The 19,314-nt window shown below is 52.5% G+C and overlaps 8 protein-coding genes across 8 annotated transcripts; 5 read left to right on the plus strand and 3 right to left on the minus strand.

Annotated features, from left to right (window-relative positions):
• Positions 1-281: 281 nt before the first annotated feature.
• Positions 282-1,784, plus strand: CTAM01_02078 (uncharacterized protein; the record flags this gene model as incomplete). Its single annotated transcript, XM_060518117.1, has 5 exons — positions 282-309; positions 379-510; positions 572-1,096; positions 1,149-1,325; positions 1,384-1,784. 5 exons carry the CDS (start codon positions 282-284, stop codon positions 1,782-1,784), a joined length of 1,263 nt encoding a protein of 420 aa, XP_060387651.1.
• Positions 1,785-2,780: 996 nt separating this feature from the next.
• Positions 2,781-3,869, plus strand: CTAM01_02079 (uncharacterized protein; the record flags this gene model as incomplete). The annotated part of the gene is made up of 1 exon (XM_060518118.1): positions 2,781-3,869. One exon carries the CDS (start codon positions 2,781-2,783, stop codon positions 3,867-3,869), a length of 1,089 nt encoding a protein of 362 aa, XP_060387652.1.
• A 175-nt stretch (positions 3,870-4,044) lies between these two features.
• Positions 4,045-5,217, minus strand: CTAM01_02080 (RING finger domain-containing protein; the record flags this gene model as incomplete). Its single annotated transcript, XM_060518119.1, has 3 exons — positions 4,045-4,551; positions 4,613-5,142; positions 5,208-5,217. The coding sequence occupies 3 exons, from the start codon at positions 5,215-5,217 to the stop codon at positions 4,045-4,047; spliced, it is 1,047 nt and encodes a 348-aa protein (XP_060387653.1).
• Positions 5,218-5,911: 694 nt separating this feature from the next.
• On the plus strand, positions 5,912-7,175 carry CTAM01_02081 (acyltransferase; the record flags this gene model as incomplete). Its single annotated transcript, XM_060518120.1, has 4 exons — positions 5,912-6,110; positions 6,176-6,194; positions 6,271-6,375; positions 6,434-7,175. 4 exons carry the CDS (start codon positions 5,912-5,914, stop codon positions 7,173-7,175), a joined length of 1,065 nt encoding a protein of 354 aa, XP_060387654.1.
• Positions 7,176-7,531: 356 nt separating this feature from the next.
• Positions 7,532-8,553, minus strand: CTAM01_02082 (uncharacterized protein; the record flags this gene model as incomplete). Its single annotated transcript, XM_060518121.1, has 2 exons — positions 7,532-8,428; positions 8,485-8,553. The coding sequence occupies 2 exons, from the start codon at positions 8,551-8,553 to the stop codon at positions 7,532-7,534; spliced, it is 966 nt and encodes a 321-aa protein (XP_060387655.1).
• A 1,205-nt stretch (positions 8,554-9,758) lies between these two features.
• CTAM01_02083 (heat shock protein) lies at positions 9,759-11,851 on the plus strand (the record flags this gene model as incomplete). The annotated part of the gene is made up of 4 exons (XM_060518122.1): positions 9,759-10,281; positions 10,375-10,685; positions 10,743-10,896; positions 11,043-11,851. 4 exons carry the CDS (start codon positions 9,759-9,761, stop codon positions 11,849-11,851), a joined length of 1,797 nt encoding a protein of 598 aa, XP_060387656.1.
• A 725-nt stretch (positions 11,852-12,576) lies between these two features.
• CTAM01_02084 (uncharacterized protein) lies at positions 12,577-14,831 on the plus strand (the record flags this gene model as incomplete). Its single annotated transcript, XM_060518123.1, has 6 exons — positions 12,577-12,674; positions 12,794-13,514; positions 13,591-14,308; positions 14,399-14,510; positions 14,563-14,683; positions 14,775-14,831. The coding sequence occupies 6 exons, from the start codon at positions 12,577-12,579 to the stop codon at positions 14,829-14,831; spliced, it is 1,827 nt and encodes a 608-aa protein (XP_060387657.1).
• Positions 14,832-15,590: 759 nt separating this feature from the next.
• Positions 15,591-17,464, minus strand: CTAM01_02085 (misato Segment II myosin-like domain-containing protein; the record flags this gene model as incomplete). Its single annotated transcript, XM_060518124.1, has 5 exons — positions 15,591-15,858; positions 15,934-16,520; positions 16,584-17,025; positions 17,118-17,317; positions 17,393-17,464. 5 exons carry the CDS (start codon positions 17,462-17,464, stop codon positions 15,591-15,593), a joined length of 1,569 nt encoding a protein of 522 aa, XP_060387658.1.
• Positions 17,465-19,314: the final 1,850 nt, after the last annotated feature.

The raw sequence follows: 19,314 nt of genomic DNA on the forward strand, positions 1-19,314 counted from the left end.
ATAAGGCCCAGGGCGCGACGCATCGCAATTATTTCATCAACCATCATATCGCCTGCTATCCGATGAGACGTTCGAAAATTTTTTTGAAGTCTTCTGCCATGAAGTGACGCTCACGGGCAGAGTTTCATCGCCGGACATTGATATCCCGCGTCTCCGTCGCCAAAGTGGCCCGTCGCCACACACACCACGACCCATAGAGACCCCTCCATCGCGATCGTATCGCACTCCGCCGTCATCACTACATCGAACCACCTCATCAGGCGAAACAGCCTACAAACACCATGGCCGCCGTTTCCGACTCCAAGAAGAGTAATGCGCCCGCATCCTCGTACTCTTGCCCAGCTCTGACGGTACACTAACCACAACTTGCGCATACAGACGACGAGCAGACGATCAAGGTCGCATCGAAGAAGGACCCCAAGAATAAGCCCGACGGCCCTATTAAGCTCAAGAAACCCGCTCCCAAGTACAATAAGCCTGGAAATTGGAGGGAAGGAAGCATTGTGGAAGGTGAGTCGACTGAATCGCGTAACGGATACGAGGCTTGGAGACTGACCGACGTGAGCACCAGAAGACAAGAAATCAAAGAAGGATGATTCCGCATCGATATCTGTCGCTTCTCCCGGACCCGTCGTTAATCCCCTCGATGATATCGCGCGCGAAGCCTTTGCGACTGGCCGGCCGCTGGAGGACACACCCGACCTACAACAATGCAAGCATTGCAAGAAGAGCATCCTTAAAACAGCCGCCAAGGCCCACATCGCCGCGTGTCTCAAGCTGAAGAAGGAGAAGGCCCAGAGGAAAAAGGAGGCGAGGGAGGCCCGCGAGCGCGCCAAGGAAGCTGCACGTGAAGAGGAAGCCAGAAAGGCAGACGAAGATCCCGATGGCAAAGGCGATGATGACAGCGACGGCGATGAAGACGGCGGCGACGGCAAAAAGGCTACCGGCAACAAAACTGCAAAGAAGACGGGAGGTAAGAAAACCGACGGTGATACCGGCAAGGGCAAGAAGCGCAAAGCAGACGGAGACGCGGAGAAAGGGCCTAAGCAGAAAAAGAAGAAGGAAGAACCGAAGCCGAAGGCCCCCAAGCCAAAAGGTATGGACCGTTGTCTCATTGGGATTCTCACCTGGTTTCTGACTATGTACAGGTCCCGTGGATGTCGAACGCCAGTGTGGTGTTCTGTTGCCCAACGGGCAGCCTTGCGCCAGATCTCTTACGTGCAAGAGCCATAGCATGGGCGCAAAACGTGCCGTTGCGGGCAGATCTCTTCCCTACGACATGCTTCTGGCGGCGTACCAGAAGAAGAACCAGGCCAAACAGCAGAGTACGTGGCTCCCTGAACACGTTTTAAAAACAATGCCACTGACAACAAATCATTATAGAGGCTGCTCTCGACGCCAATGCCCCACTAGAGGACGAAGATGAAGCCAACGCCGGGCCGGTTGACTCGGATGAAGAGACGGCTGCTGTCATGAGTGCGCTGGCGCACTGGAATCCGCAACCTGTGGTGCCGCAGCCAGTCCTCATTCCAATTAAGAGGCAGTACCAGCTAGCTCGACTTCACGAGCAGCTACAAATGGCGACGAACGGTGGAAGAACAAACATATTTAAAGTCAACGGTTTTGGGGCGCAGAGGCTTCCCCAAGGTCATCCAGGACTCAACGACACGGAGGACGCGCCTGGCGAGCTTGACGACGTGAACTTTGGAGGCGCCCGCAGGTCTTCCAGCTTCAGCATGCAAAGCCATCCTCAACGACGGCCGTCTGTAACAAGCAGAGGATAGTGTAGTGCAGGCGTGGCTGCAGGAAAGAGGCCCACCTGTTGTGACTTTCTGATACTCTTGCCAGGCGGAGACGCCATTGGATTTTCTTCGTGGGAGAGGGTAGTCTCCTGCATTTTTAACTAAAAGGACGGGCGGCGTTATGATTTTAGGCGGTATACCATGTGGTCGCAGCTGGAAAGAAGTTGCTTCTCTCTTTCCCCTCATCCGTGTTTCTCAAATTGCCCATTAGGTTCTCTTTCAGCAGCGGCGTTTGGTGGGCTGTGCACTAGGGATCTCTCGCTGCTACTTGCGGAAAAGTAGCAGCGCATGTGTGTATATATTTATCTCTGTATGAACGATGCGTTTCGGATGTAAGACGCAAAGGATGACAAGTCCAAGAAACTAGATCTCCTAGTTCTAGGTCATGAAAGCATGGGTAACAGTAATCAAGTTAAACCCCCCGTGTACCATGGCGTAAAAATGCCATCCGAACCCAAAGTCGCGAACCGTCAATTGTGAGGCACATGGTATTTCATACTTTACCTATAGAGCTGGGATTATACAAATGAGATGGCCGGTGGGTCTGTTGGTTTGCGCATCCAGAGCTACCCCCGTCTGCGCCGTCTGCGGATTAGCGCCGCTATAACACTTTCACGCGATGATGACGTCGTTATAGTCAGGCTAGTTTACCCCGGATTTTCGCCGTGACCGCAAGCACTATCGGCGCCGAGCTGACCTCGGTACCACACATCTGCCCCATAGGTTGACAGAAGGAAATGCCGTCGTCTTCGATCTTCATGCTCGTTGATCTCGCCCCCTTACCACTTACATTTTATACGTCCTAACTTGCATATCGGCTACACACGCTGAGGAGAACAACAAGGATCTACTGCAGCGCGCCAACCTACAGTATCTCTTACATCGACGCTTCTCTAGTTACTCCTACAAAACCTCTTATTCTCATAGTTGAATCCAATTGATTTGTCCTTTCAAGTCGTATAGCGCTCCCACAAGACCATGGCGCCCGCAGGCGTCCTCGATGCCTTGGGCCACGCCCTCGCAGGCGCCCTTGGAACTGCCTTCTCGACAGCTGCAGTGTATCCCCTTGACCTTGTCACCACACGCCTCAAAGTCCAGCGGCAGCTGCGAAGCGAAGATGCGATCTCCGAAAAGGACCAGTACAAAGGCGTGGTGCAAGCCATGAGAGCCATCACGGCGAAAGAAGGCGGCATATCAGCCCTCTACACGGGTCTCGCCCAGGACGTTTTCAAGTCCATCGCGGACTCGTTCCTCTTCTTTCTGTTTTACGAGTACTTTCGAGGCACGCGCCGGCACTCGCGTGGGAAACGACTGTCGGTCCTGGACGAGTTGGCCGTTGGCGCATTGGCGGGCGCCTGTGCAAGAGCCTGCACGACGCCAATTGCGAACGTGGTTGCGAGAAAACAGACATCAGCAATGATCGAAAGCAACGAGGAGGGCGGGGACGCATCGGTGTGGGAAATTCTCTCGTTAATTCGCGCAGAAAACGGCGTGGCTGGTCTTTGGGCCGGTTATTCCGCATCATTGCTGTTGACCATCAACCCCAGCATCACATTCTTCCTCAACAAAAAGCTGGGAAAGACTCTACTCCCGGACTCGGACGAAGCCTTGCACAACACGCACACTACATTCCTCCTCGCTGCTGCGAGCAAGTCTATTGCGACCATCATCAGTTACCCCATACAGACCGCAAAGGCCAGACTGCAGATGCGCAGTACTGCTTCGCCGCGGAGGAGCACCGATTCCCAAGAAAGACCTCGTGCTGAGGACCTCAGCAAGGAGCCTTCTAGTCCAGGTGCGCTAGCCAAGACGAAGGAGGCGCTCGATAATAGCGTGCTCGCCATTGTCTTGTCCATCGCCAGAACCGACGGAATAACGGCCTTGTACGCCGGGCTTCAGGGCGAGGTGCTCAAGAGCTTCTTCAGCCATGGCCTGACAATGGTATCCAAAGGCGTCATTCACACCTTCGTAATCCGCCTTGGTCTTCTATTGGTGTCCTTGTCACGGAGACAGTCGCGCGATATCAAGTTGCAGCACCTGAGACGAATTTTCCTCAGACTTCGATGAAATGACATCTGTTCATTTTCCCGTGGTTTCGAGGCTAAGACGGTTCGGCGCTGCGTGACTGTTTCTGAGAGAGCCTTCCAGAGCATACAAGACAGTCATGCCGATGAACAGCTTTTGGACGGTGCCTTTGCCAATTCACATGAACCGTGCTATGCAGGTCATGAGCACGACTGCATTAGCATTGGAAAGCGACGCCGCTTTTCTCAACTTTGCTTGCTCCCCGAGCAGAGAACCCAGTGCCCTCGGACCTGATTTCTATCAGCCCGGCAAATTCCTGTTTAGGTTCCTTGTGCTTGCTATCTGGGCGGGCCGCAGGAAGCCTAGCATCGCACACATAGCATGCATTTTCTTTCGGTGTCATAAACTTCACAGCGCAATTGCGGCAAATGACGTGACCGCACTTTTCGGCCATAAGAGGTCGCGAGGCATTGCCGAGTGTCTTGACACAGGACGGGCAAATGCGCCGGCTGGAGTTGGTCTTGGTGTCGAGCTCTTCTTTGAATTCGAGCGAAGTGAGACTCTTGAGTGAGAAGGAATGCCGAGACTCGTCTACCGAAGCCGGGCAGATGGGCGCCAGCTTAATCTTTTTGGGAGCGGCTGCCAAACCTTCCGCCATACGAGCTGCATTGGCATCTGGTGTTTGCCCTGGTGTCCAGAAGAACGGTATACTCTCCTTGGATGCCTAGAAAGAGTTAGCATGGCATAGCTGGGTAATCGGGGTCTAAGGGTAGATAGTAGCATACTTTCTCAGCTTTAATCAACTTTTTGGCCTTCGTGCGATCCTCCTTGGCAATTCTGTCCAACTCATCCTGGTCCAGCACAAACTTCCTCTTGGTGACCTGAATGTCTTTGGTGGTCTTGGGGTCGGCTCCCTCGATTTTGGTCGATAGACTGGATGATGAAGATGCCGTTGCCGCAGCCGACGGTTTCAGCCCTGCTTGGATACTCTCAAAATCTTTGACGGCACGTTCTTGGGCTTCAGCATCTTGTTGTGCCTGCGCCTCCAAGGTCGCCTGCTCATTCTTCTCCCGAAGTTTTTCTTCGCGCTTGATTTCCTTCTTCTGCGCGAGTAGATTGGCCACAGCGCACTCTCGACAGAAAATGTCGCCGTGACTACATGAGACTGGGTCCCTAGCCATCTCAAGGCAGAGGTAGCAAGAGCCAAAGGGGAGAAAAGAATCGCGAGACAAACGGGCTGAGGTGGATGCCCATGCAGCCTTGGCCATATCACGCTCGTAAGAGGTGAAGACGCTACGCGACGTGTTTCTTTTGCCTATAGATAGTCAGATCCACGAACAGATGCATATGAGGGGATGTACTTGAAGGTTGAGGGCTTACTGTGTGCCATGGTGTTGATTGTGACAAGGAACTTGGCGAGACAGACAAATCTACTAAAGTTGAGCAAAATAGGAACCGTGGTATGAACGCTCTGTTAAATGATAACGTTGGATTCTCGATCTGGTTTAGTTGAAGGATGAGGTGGTGGATTGTGAAGAAGTCAAGCAATTACCTCGTATTAAAGTAAGGTAACGAGATAGACGAGTGGGTAAGGAAGTTGAGACGGACCAGGATACCATTGTCCAGGCAAAGCAGAAAGACATGTCAGAGTGACAGGGAACATGGCCCAGGCGTCGTGAGCCGTATTCGCGGTACTGAAATATACTTATGTACTTATCGAGCGCGTCTACCCTCTTAGCGAGATGAATGCTCTATAGCGACCCACTCTAATGTAAGGCAAAGACAGCTTTTTTCTCGATTCTCATCTTGGATTCCAATCGGCAGCCAAACTCGGAGTGCCAATGGCTGATGCAATCTTCTTCTTACTGTTCATACACAGCGTGTGAATTTTTTGTCAATTACCTTTCCTAATCACGTGTTCGTCATTGGCCCGAAGAGGTGGATTTATGACGCGGTTGATTCGCTCCAATCACCGTGCCACCTACTGTCACCCAGTCACTTTCCTCCCTTTCACTCATTTCACCAGTTCGGGCCGGCGAGGTCGAAGACTGTCTTCCCGCGCGCCACACTTGTAGAAAAGAAACATGACGGCCTTGGAGGAGAGGCCAAGTGAGCCAAGCCTACCATGGCGCATGGCGTCTTCGGCTATAATGGGCCTTACTGGTGCCATCTCTCGAGCCTTCTTATACACCTTTCATGATGTCCAGACCGAGAACCAAGCTCGATTTTTAGAAGTTCTGGACAAGCGTCGAGCCGAGACTCCTGAACGTGGTCTCATCACTGGTACTTTATCCTTGTCGTATTCTCTCAAAGAGGATGAGCTTATAACTGACAACTATGGATTGCAGTCTCAAACCACATCAGCGTGTGAGTTTTTTCATTTAGTTTTTTCAAAAGTAAAGACCCGTCTCTCGTGCCGATCTGACGCGTCTTGAATCAATAGTTTAGACGACCCCCTAATATGGGGTGTGCTGCCGCTCAAGTACAATATGTACCCCCTGAGTGCGAGATGGGGTCTGGGTGCTCATGACATCTGCTTCAAGAACCGGTAAAGACCACCCATGTTTCAACTGGACATTGAGGGGCCTCCACTAACAAAATCGCAGCGCTTTCAAAACGTTCTTTACCCTCGGTCAGGTTTTGCCGACATATCGCTTGCTGCACTCCCCCTATGGCGGATTATTCCAGCCCACCATGACCCAGGCCATCCGCTTAGTATCCGGCCCCGGGGCACTGTTCCCCTTCAAAGCCGCCTTCGAAGCTGGAAACAACGAAGTATTTTCCGCGCCCACTTACTACAGAAGCAAGCACGGCGCGTGGGTTCACGTGTTCCCCGAAGGCTGTACGCATCAAAATCCTGAACGAACCCTCCGTTATTTCAAGTGGGGTGTTTCCCGGTTGATCCTCGAATCCGACCCGGCCCCCCAGCTCGTTCCCATGTTCATCGACGGATTCTCAGACATCATGCCGGAGGATAGGAAGTGGCTGCGATTTCTCCCACGCATCGGTGCCAAGATTCGCGTCTTTTACGGCGAGGCTCTTGAAGTGGGCGAGGCCTTCAGAGAGCAGCGTCTAAAGTGGAAGCGTATCGTGCAGAAAGAAGTGGAGGCCCGAGGCAAACCATTGAGCGTCGGCGAAGTACCAGAGTCCCTGAAGGACCATCCTGAAGCGATCCAGCTGCGTGTAGAAGTCGCCAAGACTGTCAGAGACATGGTGCAAGAGCTGAGGATCAGTGCGGGATATTCTCGTGACAGCCCGGCATTCGCTCTTGCTGAGACATGGGAGCGCGAACCCGAGGACAAGCAGTTTAAGAGTCCTGTAGATGATAGCCTGGTTAACAAAGAATAATGACACTTCGACTTGGATGGCGGCTCATAGAAGGCACGCCATATGTACAATCTTCTACACTTTGTAAATATACAATAAGCGGGACTCTTGGATTGCATTGTTTACTACTTAGTTGCGAGCGATACTCGCGACTGTCATAATCACCCTCGCTCCCGCACACAACGCCAAAAGAAGCGAAGTTATCAGTAACGCCCGTAATGCCCCTTTGGCAAAGCCTGCCAACAATGCCATACCCTCCACTATGAAGTTGCAACTCATTGCTGCCGATGCAAATAATGCATAGCAGACCCCCGATCCCGTAAAAGCATAAACCACAAATGCATGCGGGCGCCTAGCCACGGTTCGAAGCCCGAGAATCAGTAATTTTCGTAAGACCCTTGTCCCGGGTAGGCTCTAGCTTGTGCTTGCAAAGCTTGCTGCTGATGCTGTTGCATGACGATATCGTTGAACCAGGGGTGCTTGAGGGCTTCGTGAGCACTGATGCGAAGTTCGGGGCGTAGCTGCAGCATTCGTTGGAGCAAATCGATGCCAGTAGGATCGATCTGAGGAAGAATCTGACGAAGGTCTTGAGTGGCGTACATCTGGAAAGTGGGTTTGTACTCGGGGAATTGCGTAATGCCAGTCCAGGTTCGTTCGGTTGGGGTTCCCATGATGCGGAAGATACGAATAATCTGGTCCTCGTTTGTTGTGCCAGGGAACAGTGGTCTGCCGGTGTACATTTCCGCCATGATACATCCCGCAGACCAGATGTCAATGCTGGTGTTGTACGTTCTGCTGCCCAAAAGGACATCTGGTGCGCGATACCACAACGTGACCACCTCGTTCGAGAACGTGTTGACGGGAATGCCGAAGGCACGAGCAAGGCCGAAATCGCCAAGCTTCAGCTGTCCCTTGCCGTTAATTAGGAGATTCTGAGGCTTCAGGTCTCGATGTAAAACTCTGTTCTGGTGGCAGAAGTCGATGCCTCTCAGCAGTTGATACATGAACGACTTGATCTGATGAGGCTTGAGGGCGCCTCTATCGCCATGGGTGTCCATGTATTTCTTAAGATCTCCATCCATGTATTCAAACACCAACATCAGCTTATTCTCGGTGTGGATCACATCGTGGAGGGCGACAATGTTCTCGTGCTTCAGCTCCTTCATGAGCGAGATCTCTCTTATCGCCGTCGACGGGGTGCCTTCTTCCGAGTCCAAGTGGATTTCTTTGAGAGCGACAAGCTCTCCAGTCTGCCGGTTACGACCTTTGAACACCTACAAATAAACAGTCAGTCTCTACGCGCATGAAGTGTGGAACTGAAAGGGCATACGGTAGCATAGGTGCCCTCGCCAAGCTTCTCGAGCTGCTGGAACGAGCTTGGGTGTCTCTTGCCGTCCATGTCTGCTGAATGGAGCTGGCAACGATGTTGAGATTGTGGGTAGTGCGGAGAAGTTCACCGTGTCGACAGAATCAACAAACAAGATTCTTAGGCTCGGCTTGGGATCGTAGAGGCAGTCGTCGACGAGGCTGACTGGAAGAGGAGAAAACAGAGAGTTGCGATGCGCGCCAGCCCAAGACGTGTGCTACGATAGGGGCTCGCACGACGAGTAAAGTTGCCTGAAAACTCTGTATGCGGGATGGTTGGGATGGATGGCTTGCGTTGTGGTCGACAGCTAATGGTATGATCAAGCAATAGTGCAGTGCGGATAACTAAGTGTGTGTTCAAATGATTGTCGGAGCTGAAAGGAGTGACGACAGATAGTGGTGCGGTTGCGGCGTGGTTAGTGTTGGGTCGCATTCAGCCTGTCGGTCGACCTTGCACCTTGCGGAGACGTGAAGAGGAGACCGGGACCCCACCACTTACTTCCTAGTTTTTGCTACCTCATGCCGGTCCAATATATTGTTTTCAAGCTATAGTTGAGACAAGCTTAAGAGGAATCAACTTGATTTCCGATCTCGAACAAAGGAAAAACTTCCCCTAATCATGGTACATAGTGCGGAACTCCATGGCATCTCTTTCTTGACGTGTCAACGTGTACCTATCCTATGATAGGGTTGGCGCGCGTTAATGTTACTACCTACCTAAGGTAGGTAGCACGGTAAGGTAAGTAGGAAAAAAACGGCTCTCACCTCAGGTTCGGCGTGGGCAAGGGACTGGTGACCGACCAGCTGCTTCCCGTGGCAGTCTCCATTATCACCCCGCACTAGTACAAAAGTAGTCACTCGCTCCACTTGGGCCTCTTATCGCCTCTCCACCCTTGCGGGATGACCTTATCGCCATCAGACCCCTCTCGTCTCGTCGGTCAACGACACAACCGACCTCTTACCTTCCATACCTTACCTACTCACCTACTTTACTAACTATCTCAGCCTGGCATTCCGTCAACGCTACTCTGTGCATAAGTGGCGCTTATGTGCCCTACTACGAAGCTCTTTCCAAAATTTACGTGAACCCCATATACGCTCCAATTAATAACGATCTGATGATACTGTCGCGTCGACATGCGACCCTTAGCTGGATGCGACTCGTTCCCGGGGAATCTCTCCTCAGGTGATGGGGCTAACGAAAACATCGCTTCGGCTTCGCAGAGTACCGCCTCACACATGTCCTTTATCCTCGCTGACGAAGCTACCATGGAAGCCTCCTTGCCATCGCATCCTTTTTCTGCTCCTCGGGCGCGCGAACAGCGGAAACAAGCTACCTCCGCGACCCCCAGCGACGGATCAACGCAGAGACGTGAATCTGGCACAGCTCCACCACCCACTTCGCGTTATACATCATCTTTGCAACACCATGATGCCGTATCTCATCGGCCAAATTGTACCAGCAACCCCTCGTCGGCGGGGATACCGACACCTCCTCCGCCGTCTCTGTCTCAACCTATGACTCCCATACTCTATGGCGTATCAGGACCATGCTCTGCTATCAGCAGTTCGTCATCGCGGCCCAACTCGCTAGCTGGATCGCTTTCGGAATACCAGGAAAGCTTTGTCATGAGTGCCTTCGGAACCTCGGACGCTGGTCGCCCCCAAAGTATATACAGTGGCGAGGTTGCTCAGCAGTTCATTATGCCCACCATCAACGTCCCTAGTCGGAGACCCTTCACAGAAGCTGGAAAGGGCCTTGGTAGGCTAAAGCTACTCGTAGCTGGTAAATCAGGTATTGCATGATCTTGTGCTCCAAGAATAAAGCATTCGCTGATGAAACGTGTCTTCTCAGGCGTAGGGAAGACCGCTTTGATCCGAACTATAACACAATCTTGCTCGCACATCGTACACATCGACCCTACCGTGCCAGTGGCAATGGCGTCCAAAGGTTTCCTGCCAGCAAATACGATGCCGAATAGTCCTCCGATATCTCAGGGCACTTTCCAAATCACAGAGACTTTAGCCAGCACCAAACCGTACCCCTCCTGGTGGAAGGATTCGGCCTTTTCATCCCCTACGCCTGGTCCGATTCAACTAGAGGACACAATTCTAGACAGAAACATCTGTCTGGTTGATACGCCTGGATATCAGGAAACATGTCGCGTATGTTCTGCAAGCAATTCACCCTGACGAGCCTCGAATTGACTAACAAGATCATAGCCAACGGATACTATGGGCCAAGTCTCACAATACGTTGAATCATACCTTCAAAAGAGCCGTCTCGACGGTCTAGAAGACCCCGATGTTCTAAAAACAATCAGTGGAAGCGGCGGCTTGCTTGTTGATGCGGTGCTCTACATGATTCCCAGTTCAGGTAAGAAACTACGCTATCACGAAATGAAAGCACAAACACTCAAATCATCTTAGGTCTGTCTGCGACTGATATACATTATCTCCGTCAACTGGAGGCACTGACCAATATTATTCCACTCATTGCGCATGCCGACACTTTGACATTAGAGCAGACAGCAGCGGCTAAGAAGCACATTGCCCAACAACTTGCTGAGGCTGGCCTCGGGCTGTTCTCTTTCGATCCCTTGACGGATGGCGTAGGAGAACAACACATATATGCTGCTTCTAGCGAGTTAGGATCGGATTCAGAGGTCATGGACGCCAGTCTGCTCATGAGCTCCGAGCATGTGCAACCTTTTGTGCCCTCCGATCTCTCGCAGTTAGTGGAAAACATATTCTGCGTGAATGGCGCAACTTGGCTTCGCCATGCTGCCGCAGCAAAGCTTCTGGGTTGGCGCACTCGTCACCCTGGGCCTAGTAACGTCTCCGGCTTCGCCTCAAAGTCAGAAGGCTCGACGGATATGTGGTTGATGCGTCCTAGGGCCGGATCACTGACTCCTCTTGCCATGAGTCGCGCTCCAAACTATGCTGCTTGTAATGAACGACTCTGCCGAGTGCAGCTCACGAACTGGGCGGCAGATTTACAACGCAGCCTGGCCAACGAAAAACGGATGCAAGAGCTCAGGGCATGGGAGCAGGCGGCTATGTTGTCGAGGGAAACTTGGAGAGATGGCCGCTCAGCATCAGGCGGCGAAGATATGGCGTTGACGAGAACAAGAGGACGGGGAGAATGTCGGCAGTCTCTCCGTAAGAGGAGACACAGTACAGGGTCTGGCCTAGATTGGGGGCTTGTAAGACATCAGGATCCTTTGGGCTTGCTTCAGCTTAATGCCGACTTTAGGTGGCAGGGTTGGAAGACGCTGGAGATGGTCGGTGGTATTGGGATCCTGGGCGGTTTGGCATGGTTGCTTGTTTAGAGTCACCATAGTAGCGAACTAACGGTGGCATCTGGGCATGGCGTTTCACCCGAAATCATGGCAGCTATCGGGCGTACATACCCTATTGGGCGTTCGTATGGAGAGTAGAAAATACTAGCCACTCTGGGTACCTTAGTTGATGGGATTCTTTGAAGTTGTGAACTGTACAGCCTGCGTGTACTCATGCCGCTATGGTGATGGAGGTCTGCCCAGGGCCTTTGAGTCGTTGACAACATTGATCGGCACACTGGGCTGGGCGCTCAGTGGCCCACTGTCCAGCATCCAAAGTGGGTGGGTCGGTTCCGCCGCCTTTCATTGGCTAATGAAGAGCAGCCTACCTTAGGTCTATTCTCCACTGTGCAAACGCGCCTGCTTTCCTAGCCTGCCACTTCAACAACGGGACCTTGACTGTCCACCTTACCCATCCGTACCTTGCCTCACTCAGACCTTTGTGCCTCGCGTCCTAGAGGTGAACGGTACCAGGTCTCCAGCTGCAAGGCACTTGGTGACCATCTAGTTTGGGCTAAGTTATCACAGCGATACCTACTTCGGCTTGGTTGTTCTCGCAGTGGAAGCTTCTTCCTTGACAGCCTTTTCCTTTCTCTATTACTTCTTTCGCTATCCTCCTTCCATCACCAGGGTCGCCCAACCGTCGCTTCTCCAGCTAAGCCTGTCCTTCTCTATTTACTTATCGCATCTATTTCTTCCAGAAGCAACAATCAGCCATGGCTAGCGAGGAAAGACCGTTGGGCGTGACGCCGCCCATCTCTACTGCTCTTCCCACCGAGGCGGAAAATCAAGCGAAGGAAATGCTCATGGAAGAGTTGAGGAAGCAAAATACTTTTGAGAGCGCTGCGGATACCCAAAAGAGGCAAGTCTTCGTACCAAGCCCCCGGTCATTCCCGATCTGTTCTTGCTAACGATCTTCGCGGTTGTCCATAGATACGAAGTCATTGCGCACCTCGAGCGGATATGCGACGAATTCGTGAAACGAGTGGCACGGAAAAGGGAGGCAGGCAACGAAGCTCTCATTAGAGACGCTAGAGGGAAGATCTTCACCTATGGCAGTTTTCGCTTGGGCGTCTTCGGCCCTGGCTCCGATATCGACACTCTCGTTGTCGCTCCGAAATACGTAACACGAGCCGACTACTTCGAAATCTTCCCTAACCTGCTGAAGGAAATGGCGCCTCCTGGCTCAATCACCGATATGGCAGTGGTAGCCGACGCCTTCGTGCCAATCATCAAATTCGAGTTCGATGGCATCAGTATCGACCTGATCTTTTCTCGCATTGCTATGCTAAAGCAATTGAACAAGGACTTTACTGTCCAAGACTCCGGCCTTCTTCGAGGTCTAGATGAGGCTGAGCTTCGGTCGCTCAATGGCACACGGGTTACAGATGAGATTCTCAGCTTGGTTCCCGAGGAAAGCACCTTCAAGTTGGCCTTGCGTGCCATCAAGCTTTGGGCGCAGCGTCGGGCCATCTACGCAAACATCATGGGATTTCCTGGTGGCGTGGCCTGGGCCATGCTGGTTGCTCGCGTCTGCCAACTATACCCCAAAGCCGCGAGCTCCGTCATCGTCAACAAATTCTTCCACATCATGCGCCGCTGGCCATGGCCACAGCCCGTCCTTCTGAAGCACGTTGAAGGCGGCCCTTTGCAGGTCCGCGTTTGGAATCCGAAGGTTTGCTTTCCCTACTTCCCTGGCCCTAGCTTCATATGTGCTAATCAAAGTATAGCTATACAAGGGCGATCAATTTCATCTGATGCCTGTAATTACCCCGGCCTACCCTTCCATGTGCGCCACGTACAACATTACCCGGTCAGCCATGACTGTCATCCAGCAAGAGCTCAGCAGAGGATGCGACATTACCGACAACATCATGTTAGGCAAAAGCCCCTGGAGCGATCTGTTTGTCAAGCATACTTTCTTCACCAAGGGGTACAAGTATTATATCTCTGTCATCACTGCTAGCACAGACAAAGAAGCACACAAGATCTGGTCAGGCTATGTGGAATCCAAGGTCCGTGTTTTGGTTCAAGGCTTGGAACAGCACCAATCGATAGCTTTGGCCCATGCATTCAACAAAGGTTACGAGCGTCGGCACAGGTGTGCGAACGACGCAGAAGTTTCCCAGGTTCAAGCTGGCAGTTTCTCGTTCCTAGCAAAGGATAGCGACGTCAAACAAGAGTACTTTGAGCAAGAGACGAAGGTCGAAAAGGTTGAGCCGATTGAAACGAAGCCCGACATGAGCGGCATCCCAGGGCTCAAGACGGAACCCACTGACAACGTACATGGGCTCAAGACTGAAGAAAATGAGACACAGCCAGGTCTGAAGACGGAAGGAGTCAAGTCGGAAGACGAGAATTCCAAAGCTCCCAATCAGATCCCGAAGCATAACCCTTATACCGACGTCTTTACCACCACGCACTACATCGGGCTGACCCTGAGCGAAGGTAAGTCTGCTGCCGCTAACGAAAACGAGTTCAAAAATCGGGCTTCACCTTTCAGTCTGGGTCAAAGTGGCATGGCAGCTAACTGTTTAGGCGCGAAATCACTTGATCTATCCTATCAAGTCGAGAATTTCAAGACCTTATGTACACAGTGGGAAAAGTACGACGCGGTTCTCAACTCGTTGAATGTTCAGCACGTGCGGAGGTAGGCGATACGGGCATATTTTCTTTGGTGGCATTTGCTAAGTTCAGGACAGCTTCAACCTTCCCGACGATGTCTTTGAAGCCAACGAAACGAAGCCTCAGAAGCCTCAGAAGAAGCGTGTCATCCCGAACGCGAACGGCGCGGCTCAGATCAAGAAGAGGAGTGCTTCAGAGGTACTGCACTGGTTTAGTTCACGGCTACGCTTGAGGGCTCATCACAAGACTAGCGAAGCTTTGGTAAGCGCATGGCTGACACGTTGTATAGGAAAACCAAGAACCACCCGCCAAGCGCCAGCAAGCTTCTGTCACGGCTGCCGGTTGAGTATGGACTTTGGACCAAAGTGTCCCACGCCATCGACCCTAATAAAGACTGTCAGCATTGGTAGCATCTTTTGCCTCTGATCCACTGACCAATAGGCCAAATCACATCTTCGAGTTTGACGTCCTACAACACGGACTGTCTCATACCGTACCAACACTGGATAACACACTCAGAGAGAGAAAGCGAAATAGACACAAAAAAAGAAAGGGGGAAAGGGAACTGAAAGAGAAAAAAAGCCATCGACGACCCGGCATTACCCTGATGCCAGTGTATCCACACTTTACCTGCAAGACCCCCTTCCATAACCCAACTTTGGGTGGAGATCGCAAAAGCAAAAGCAGCAACATACTCGGTATGTTTTGTGGGCTTTGGTAGGTTGCTCGTTCTGGCCTGAGACGAGCGGAGACTACTAAAGAGCATCAGGAACATTACTGTCGCCCACGAGGATGCACTTTGGGGCACGTACGCTTTGTAATGCAGGGCGAATTCATTTCTCTATGCTTCTTCACGCAAACACGGGCAGGGCTATTGAGTCAAGGCGAAGCCAGTTGTATACTAGATACCATCGATTTAGAGGATTGACTATGCTTTGTCCCCAATCTCTACCCTTGCCTTGCTCTGATATCTTGTGACTTCGTGGGTGCCTAGGCGACTAGAGGTGTCCGTGCCTCTCTGTCCATCTGAGGTCTCCACGATTCTCGAGCCGTTTCGCTTGACGTACTGATTGGTCGAGATTGATTATAGCTGATTCAGGCTACCTCAATCATCGTCATCATCGCTACCACTTGACCATCCTTCTCGATACGCCTCGGCGAAGTCGGCTAGCTCATTGCTAATGTCTTCCCGGTCCTCCACGCCAAGAGAGGACGCGACGGTAGTGCGCAGGGCATTCAGCGCGGCAGACACTGAAGTATCTGTGGAAAGACTGGTCTTGACGCCAAACGAATCGCTCAACGGCTTGCCGCTGCCGTCGAGGTAGATCTCGGGGAAACTGTCGAGCATAGGGAAGCCCCTATCGGTGAGATACCTGCCATCATGAGTCAGTTGTCAAATTACGAGCAAGCCTTTGGAAGGATAGCGGTAGTTGTCTTTTCTGGCATACCTTTGTGTACTAGTCTCTATGAGCGCAGCCCTTGGCCGTTGCCGGCTATCGCCGCCCTCGTCCTCGTCGTGTTTCATGACTTGCTGCGAGCCACGTGTAGTGATTGTCTGCCCGAAAAGGTGAGGCTTGCCGCCTCCGCCATTCATATTCCTTCTTCCAGGAGTAGGCTTGGGTCGGAGGATATCAAACAAGTCCGTGTCAAGCTTGGTTAACTCGCCAGCTTTGTCATCATCCAAACCTGACTCTGGTGCGCGGGTGTCTTGTTTCGTTTCCGAGGCTGGGTCGACGACGGTCATTTGCAGACGGCTCATGGTCTGTCTGCCGCGTAGATTCAACCCACTCACCAGCTCGCCGAGCGTCGCCTGTAGACCACTGCCAGAGCTGGTTGAGTTGAGCCGGGAAGCGATCCCTGCTGTTTCCATGGCCGTACTTAGCAAGGCCGTGGTTTGCCAAGGAGATTGCATGTTGATGCTGATGTTTGAGCTCAACCGTGCTTGGGGGAGAGCCATGGGAACCAGCATCGAGGCGTGCTCACACATGTCCTTGACTGCCCTTGCAGTGTTGGCGAGCTGGAGGCGTCTTTGGTCCTAGCGTTATCATTAGCTAGGCTAAGGAGTGTAATGAGCGCGCAAACGAAGTTTGAAACTTACGATGCGGGCAGCGGGTACAGGAGTCTGCAGACCCCACACCCAAATTGTAGTCTTGCCATACTCATCTCGCAGGCGCTCTACATACTCGGTCGCGAAACCTCCCCAGGCGTCGTCTATAGTTGTCACGATCTGGAGGCCCTGCATCTGATCGGCCTCCTCTACGAAGGGACGGAAGTCTCGATCGACAATGTCATGTTCCTTGTCTAGAGAATCGAACAATTCCCTGCCCAGAGACCACTTGTCAAAGGGCCTGATGGAGGAGTTGATCTCATAGTCATAGAGCTGGTTGAGAGACTTTGGGTGGTAGTAGACGCGCGAAAAGTCGGACCAATACCGCACGTCGGAGGACTTGAGCTTTGGGGCAGGCGTGCCGAGGTCAAGACTTTTCTGATAGGCGCTCGGCTCTACCGATGTCTGTTTGTGTACTTGCGCAGATCCTTCCCTGGGGTCGGCGGTGGCATGTTAGGTGGCCGGTCTGGGATACTTGAAAAAGGCCAACGGCTGGGGTCAAATAAAGATGGGCGCGTTACGGACCATAAGTGAGCAGGTGCCTCTTCCTGGCTTGCGTCGTACAAGGCGTTGATCTTGCGAAGCGAGCCGAATCCGCCCTTTAGATCATAGACGACGGTACGCGGGAGGAAGGTCTCGGAGCCATCCAGGGCCACACCCGGACGCCAGTGAACGTCGTGGTTCACCGGGGATTCGTCCTGATCAGAGTAAGTGAAGTAGGATTCCTGGCAACAAGGTCAGTTTGTGTTTAGAATAAGACGCATGGGATTCGCTGTTGATAGAGCTAAACGTCTGAATACCTGGGTGTTCCAAAAATGAGTTGCAGCATAGTTGCTCAACTGGCCTAGCTGGAGAGTGATGATCTCGTGCATGCTGTTTTGTTCTAACCTGAATTATGAAGGTAAGTAGTCAAGATGGCTTCGCCGGGCTGCACCAATCATAGATGGTCCGGCAATGTGAGCCGGGGGGTTTTACTGCGGATGGATCCCGAAACTGGTAGGGAACGGGACGGGACTTGGGCTTTGCAATCTCAGTGCCAGGTCCATTTGGGCCGTTGAAGTGCGTCAAGTGAACCCGGTAGTGGGGTAGGTCTTGGGCGTGGGCCGGGCTTAGGGCGGCCGGCGACGGCATCCGCCCCCATCGGGCAACGGACGCTGATCTACCGTCCCATCTTCCATCAACCAGTGCATGCACCCCGTCTTGCGATACTCACTTGCCCTCTTGACGTTGACCATTGTTTGAGGTAGGAGAGAGTTCTCCCTCCAGCACGACTACCTAGCCATTCGTAGACGGCCTTGAGCTGGCACTTGCTTTATGATCGGCTTGTAAATGAACTAATGGTTTTCCCCACCAAGGGCGAAACCATGTTGGTCCTTATTGAAAACAAGGGAGCGTTAGCAGCAAGTGAGCGGGAGCACCACCCGCAGGCATCTGGGAAAGTTGACTGGCTTGACTGGCACGCATCCAAGTTGTCTCACAGCACGGGGGACCTTAGATTCCAGCAAAAGGAGAAATACGAAAATGGGAGCAGACATTCTCTCCCCCCTTGAGTAGGGGCCAATCGGGGCTCCCATTTCGAGGTCATACACAAGCCAGCAGGCGGTCGTGCACATCCCAGTGTGAGTCAACCTCGGCGAGCGAGATACGCCGCTGCACCAAGGCGAGGAATGAGGTGTCGAAATATCGTGTTGGACCAGCCAAGGCCCCTTCAGACATACTATCAAGGGGTACCTTGGGTAGAAGCAATTGGGCTGATTCCAACTCCCAATATCGAAAGGTGTTCAAGGCTTTCGGCACGGCAGGGCGGACGGGGTCTTGTTTTGAGGTAGGAACTTGGACCTCTGGAGGGTACCGTACCTATGCATATCTTACCTTGCTCTGTACGAAATACCTACCGGTACTTGGCTTAGTGGAGATGATTACGTCAGGCAGGAGTGGCTTCAGGCATATGAAGGTGCCTGACCGGTGGACGGGAAGGGATCCAATTACCTTGGGCTGCTGAATGAGCAGGAATCAAGGTAGGAGTGGTATGTGAGGAACCTCAGAGCTGAAGGCGACAGTGGAGGGCTCAAAGAAAATGCTCAAGAAGGTTCAGCACTTGAGCTCAGCCAGGTTCTCGGGGCGCCGCACTGTTAAGAAAAGTTTAGTTATACTGTACGCGTGAAGTGGTGACCCAACCAGCAGAATGACCTGAAAACATGGACAATGGGAGGGCAGAGGGTGGGGGGGGGGGGACTTAGGGAAGAGGTGCGCTGTGGGGCAAAGAGCACGGGCTGGTCAGCTACGTAGTAATACCCTACCACCTTTACCTACAGGCTATAGGCTACCTAGGTACGAGACGGGTTGGGGCCGCGCCCCCCCCTCTGGGCGCCCCCTTCCATTCACTGAAGTCTGAGGGTGAGGGGTGAGGTGCTCTACCAAAGTGCCCGCACAGTGCCGTGTTACCAATTAACGCCTCCCCCTTCTCTCGAAAAAGCGACGCGTTTACCAGAATTTCGCGACCGTCACCATTTCAAACCCTTGCACATCCAATACGGCTTTCACACAACTTCAGCTCCCACCACTCATCTCCTTCCTCTTCTTATACCTTCCAGTACGGAACACCTACCACTCTGCTGCCTTCGGTGGCGTCACTTACACGGCCATCACGACGTTAGAAAATTACGCCTCTACAAGCAAGCAAGCAGCGTTCCTACCTCAGTTGCCTTGTTCTACCATACAT

The sequence above is a fragment of the Colletotrichum tamarilloi genome (assembly GCF_030869305.1).
Source record: "Colletotrichum tamarilloi strain Tom-12 chromosome Unknown Scaffold_4.1, whole genome shotgun sequence".
NCBI lineage: Eukaryota > Fungi > Ascomycota > Sordariomycetes > Glomerellales > Glomerellaceae > Colletotrichum > Colletotrichum tamarilloi.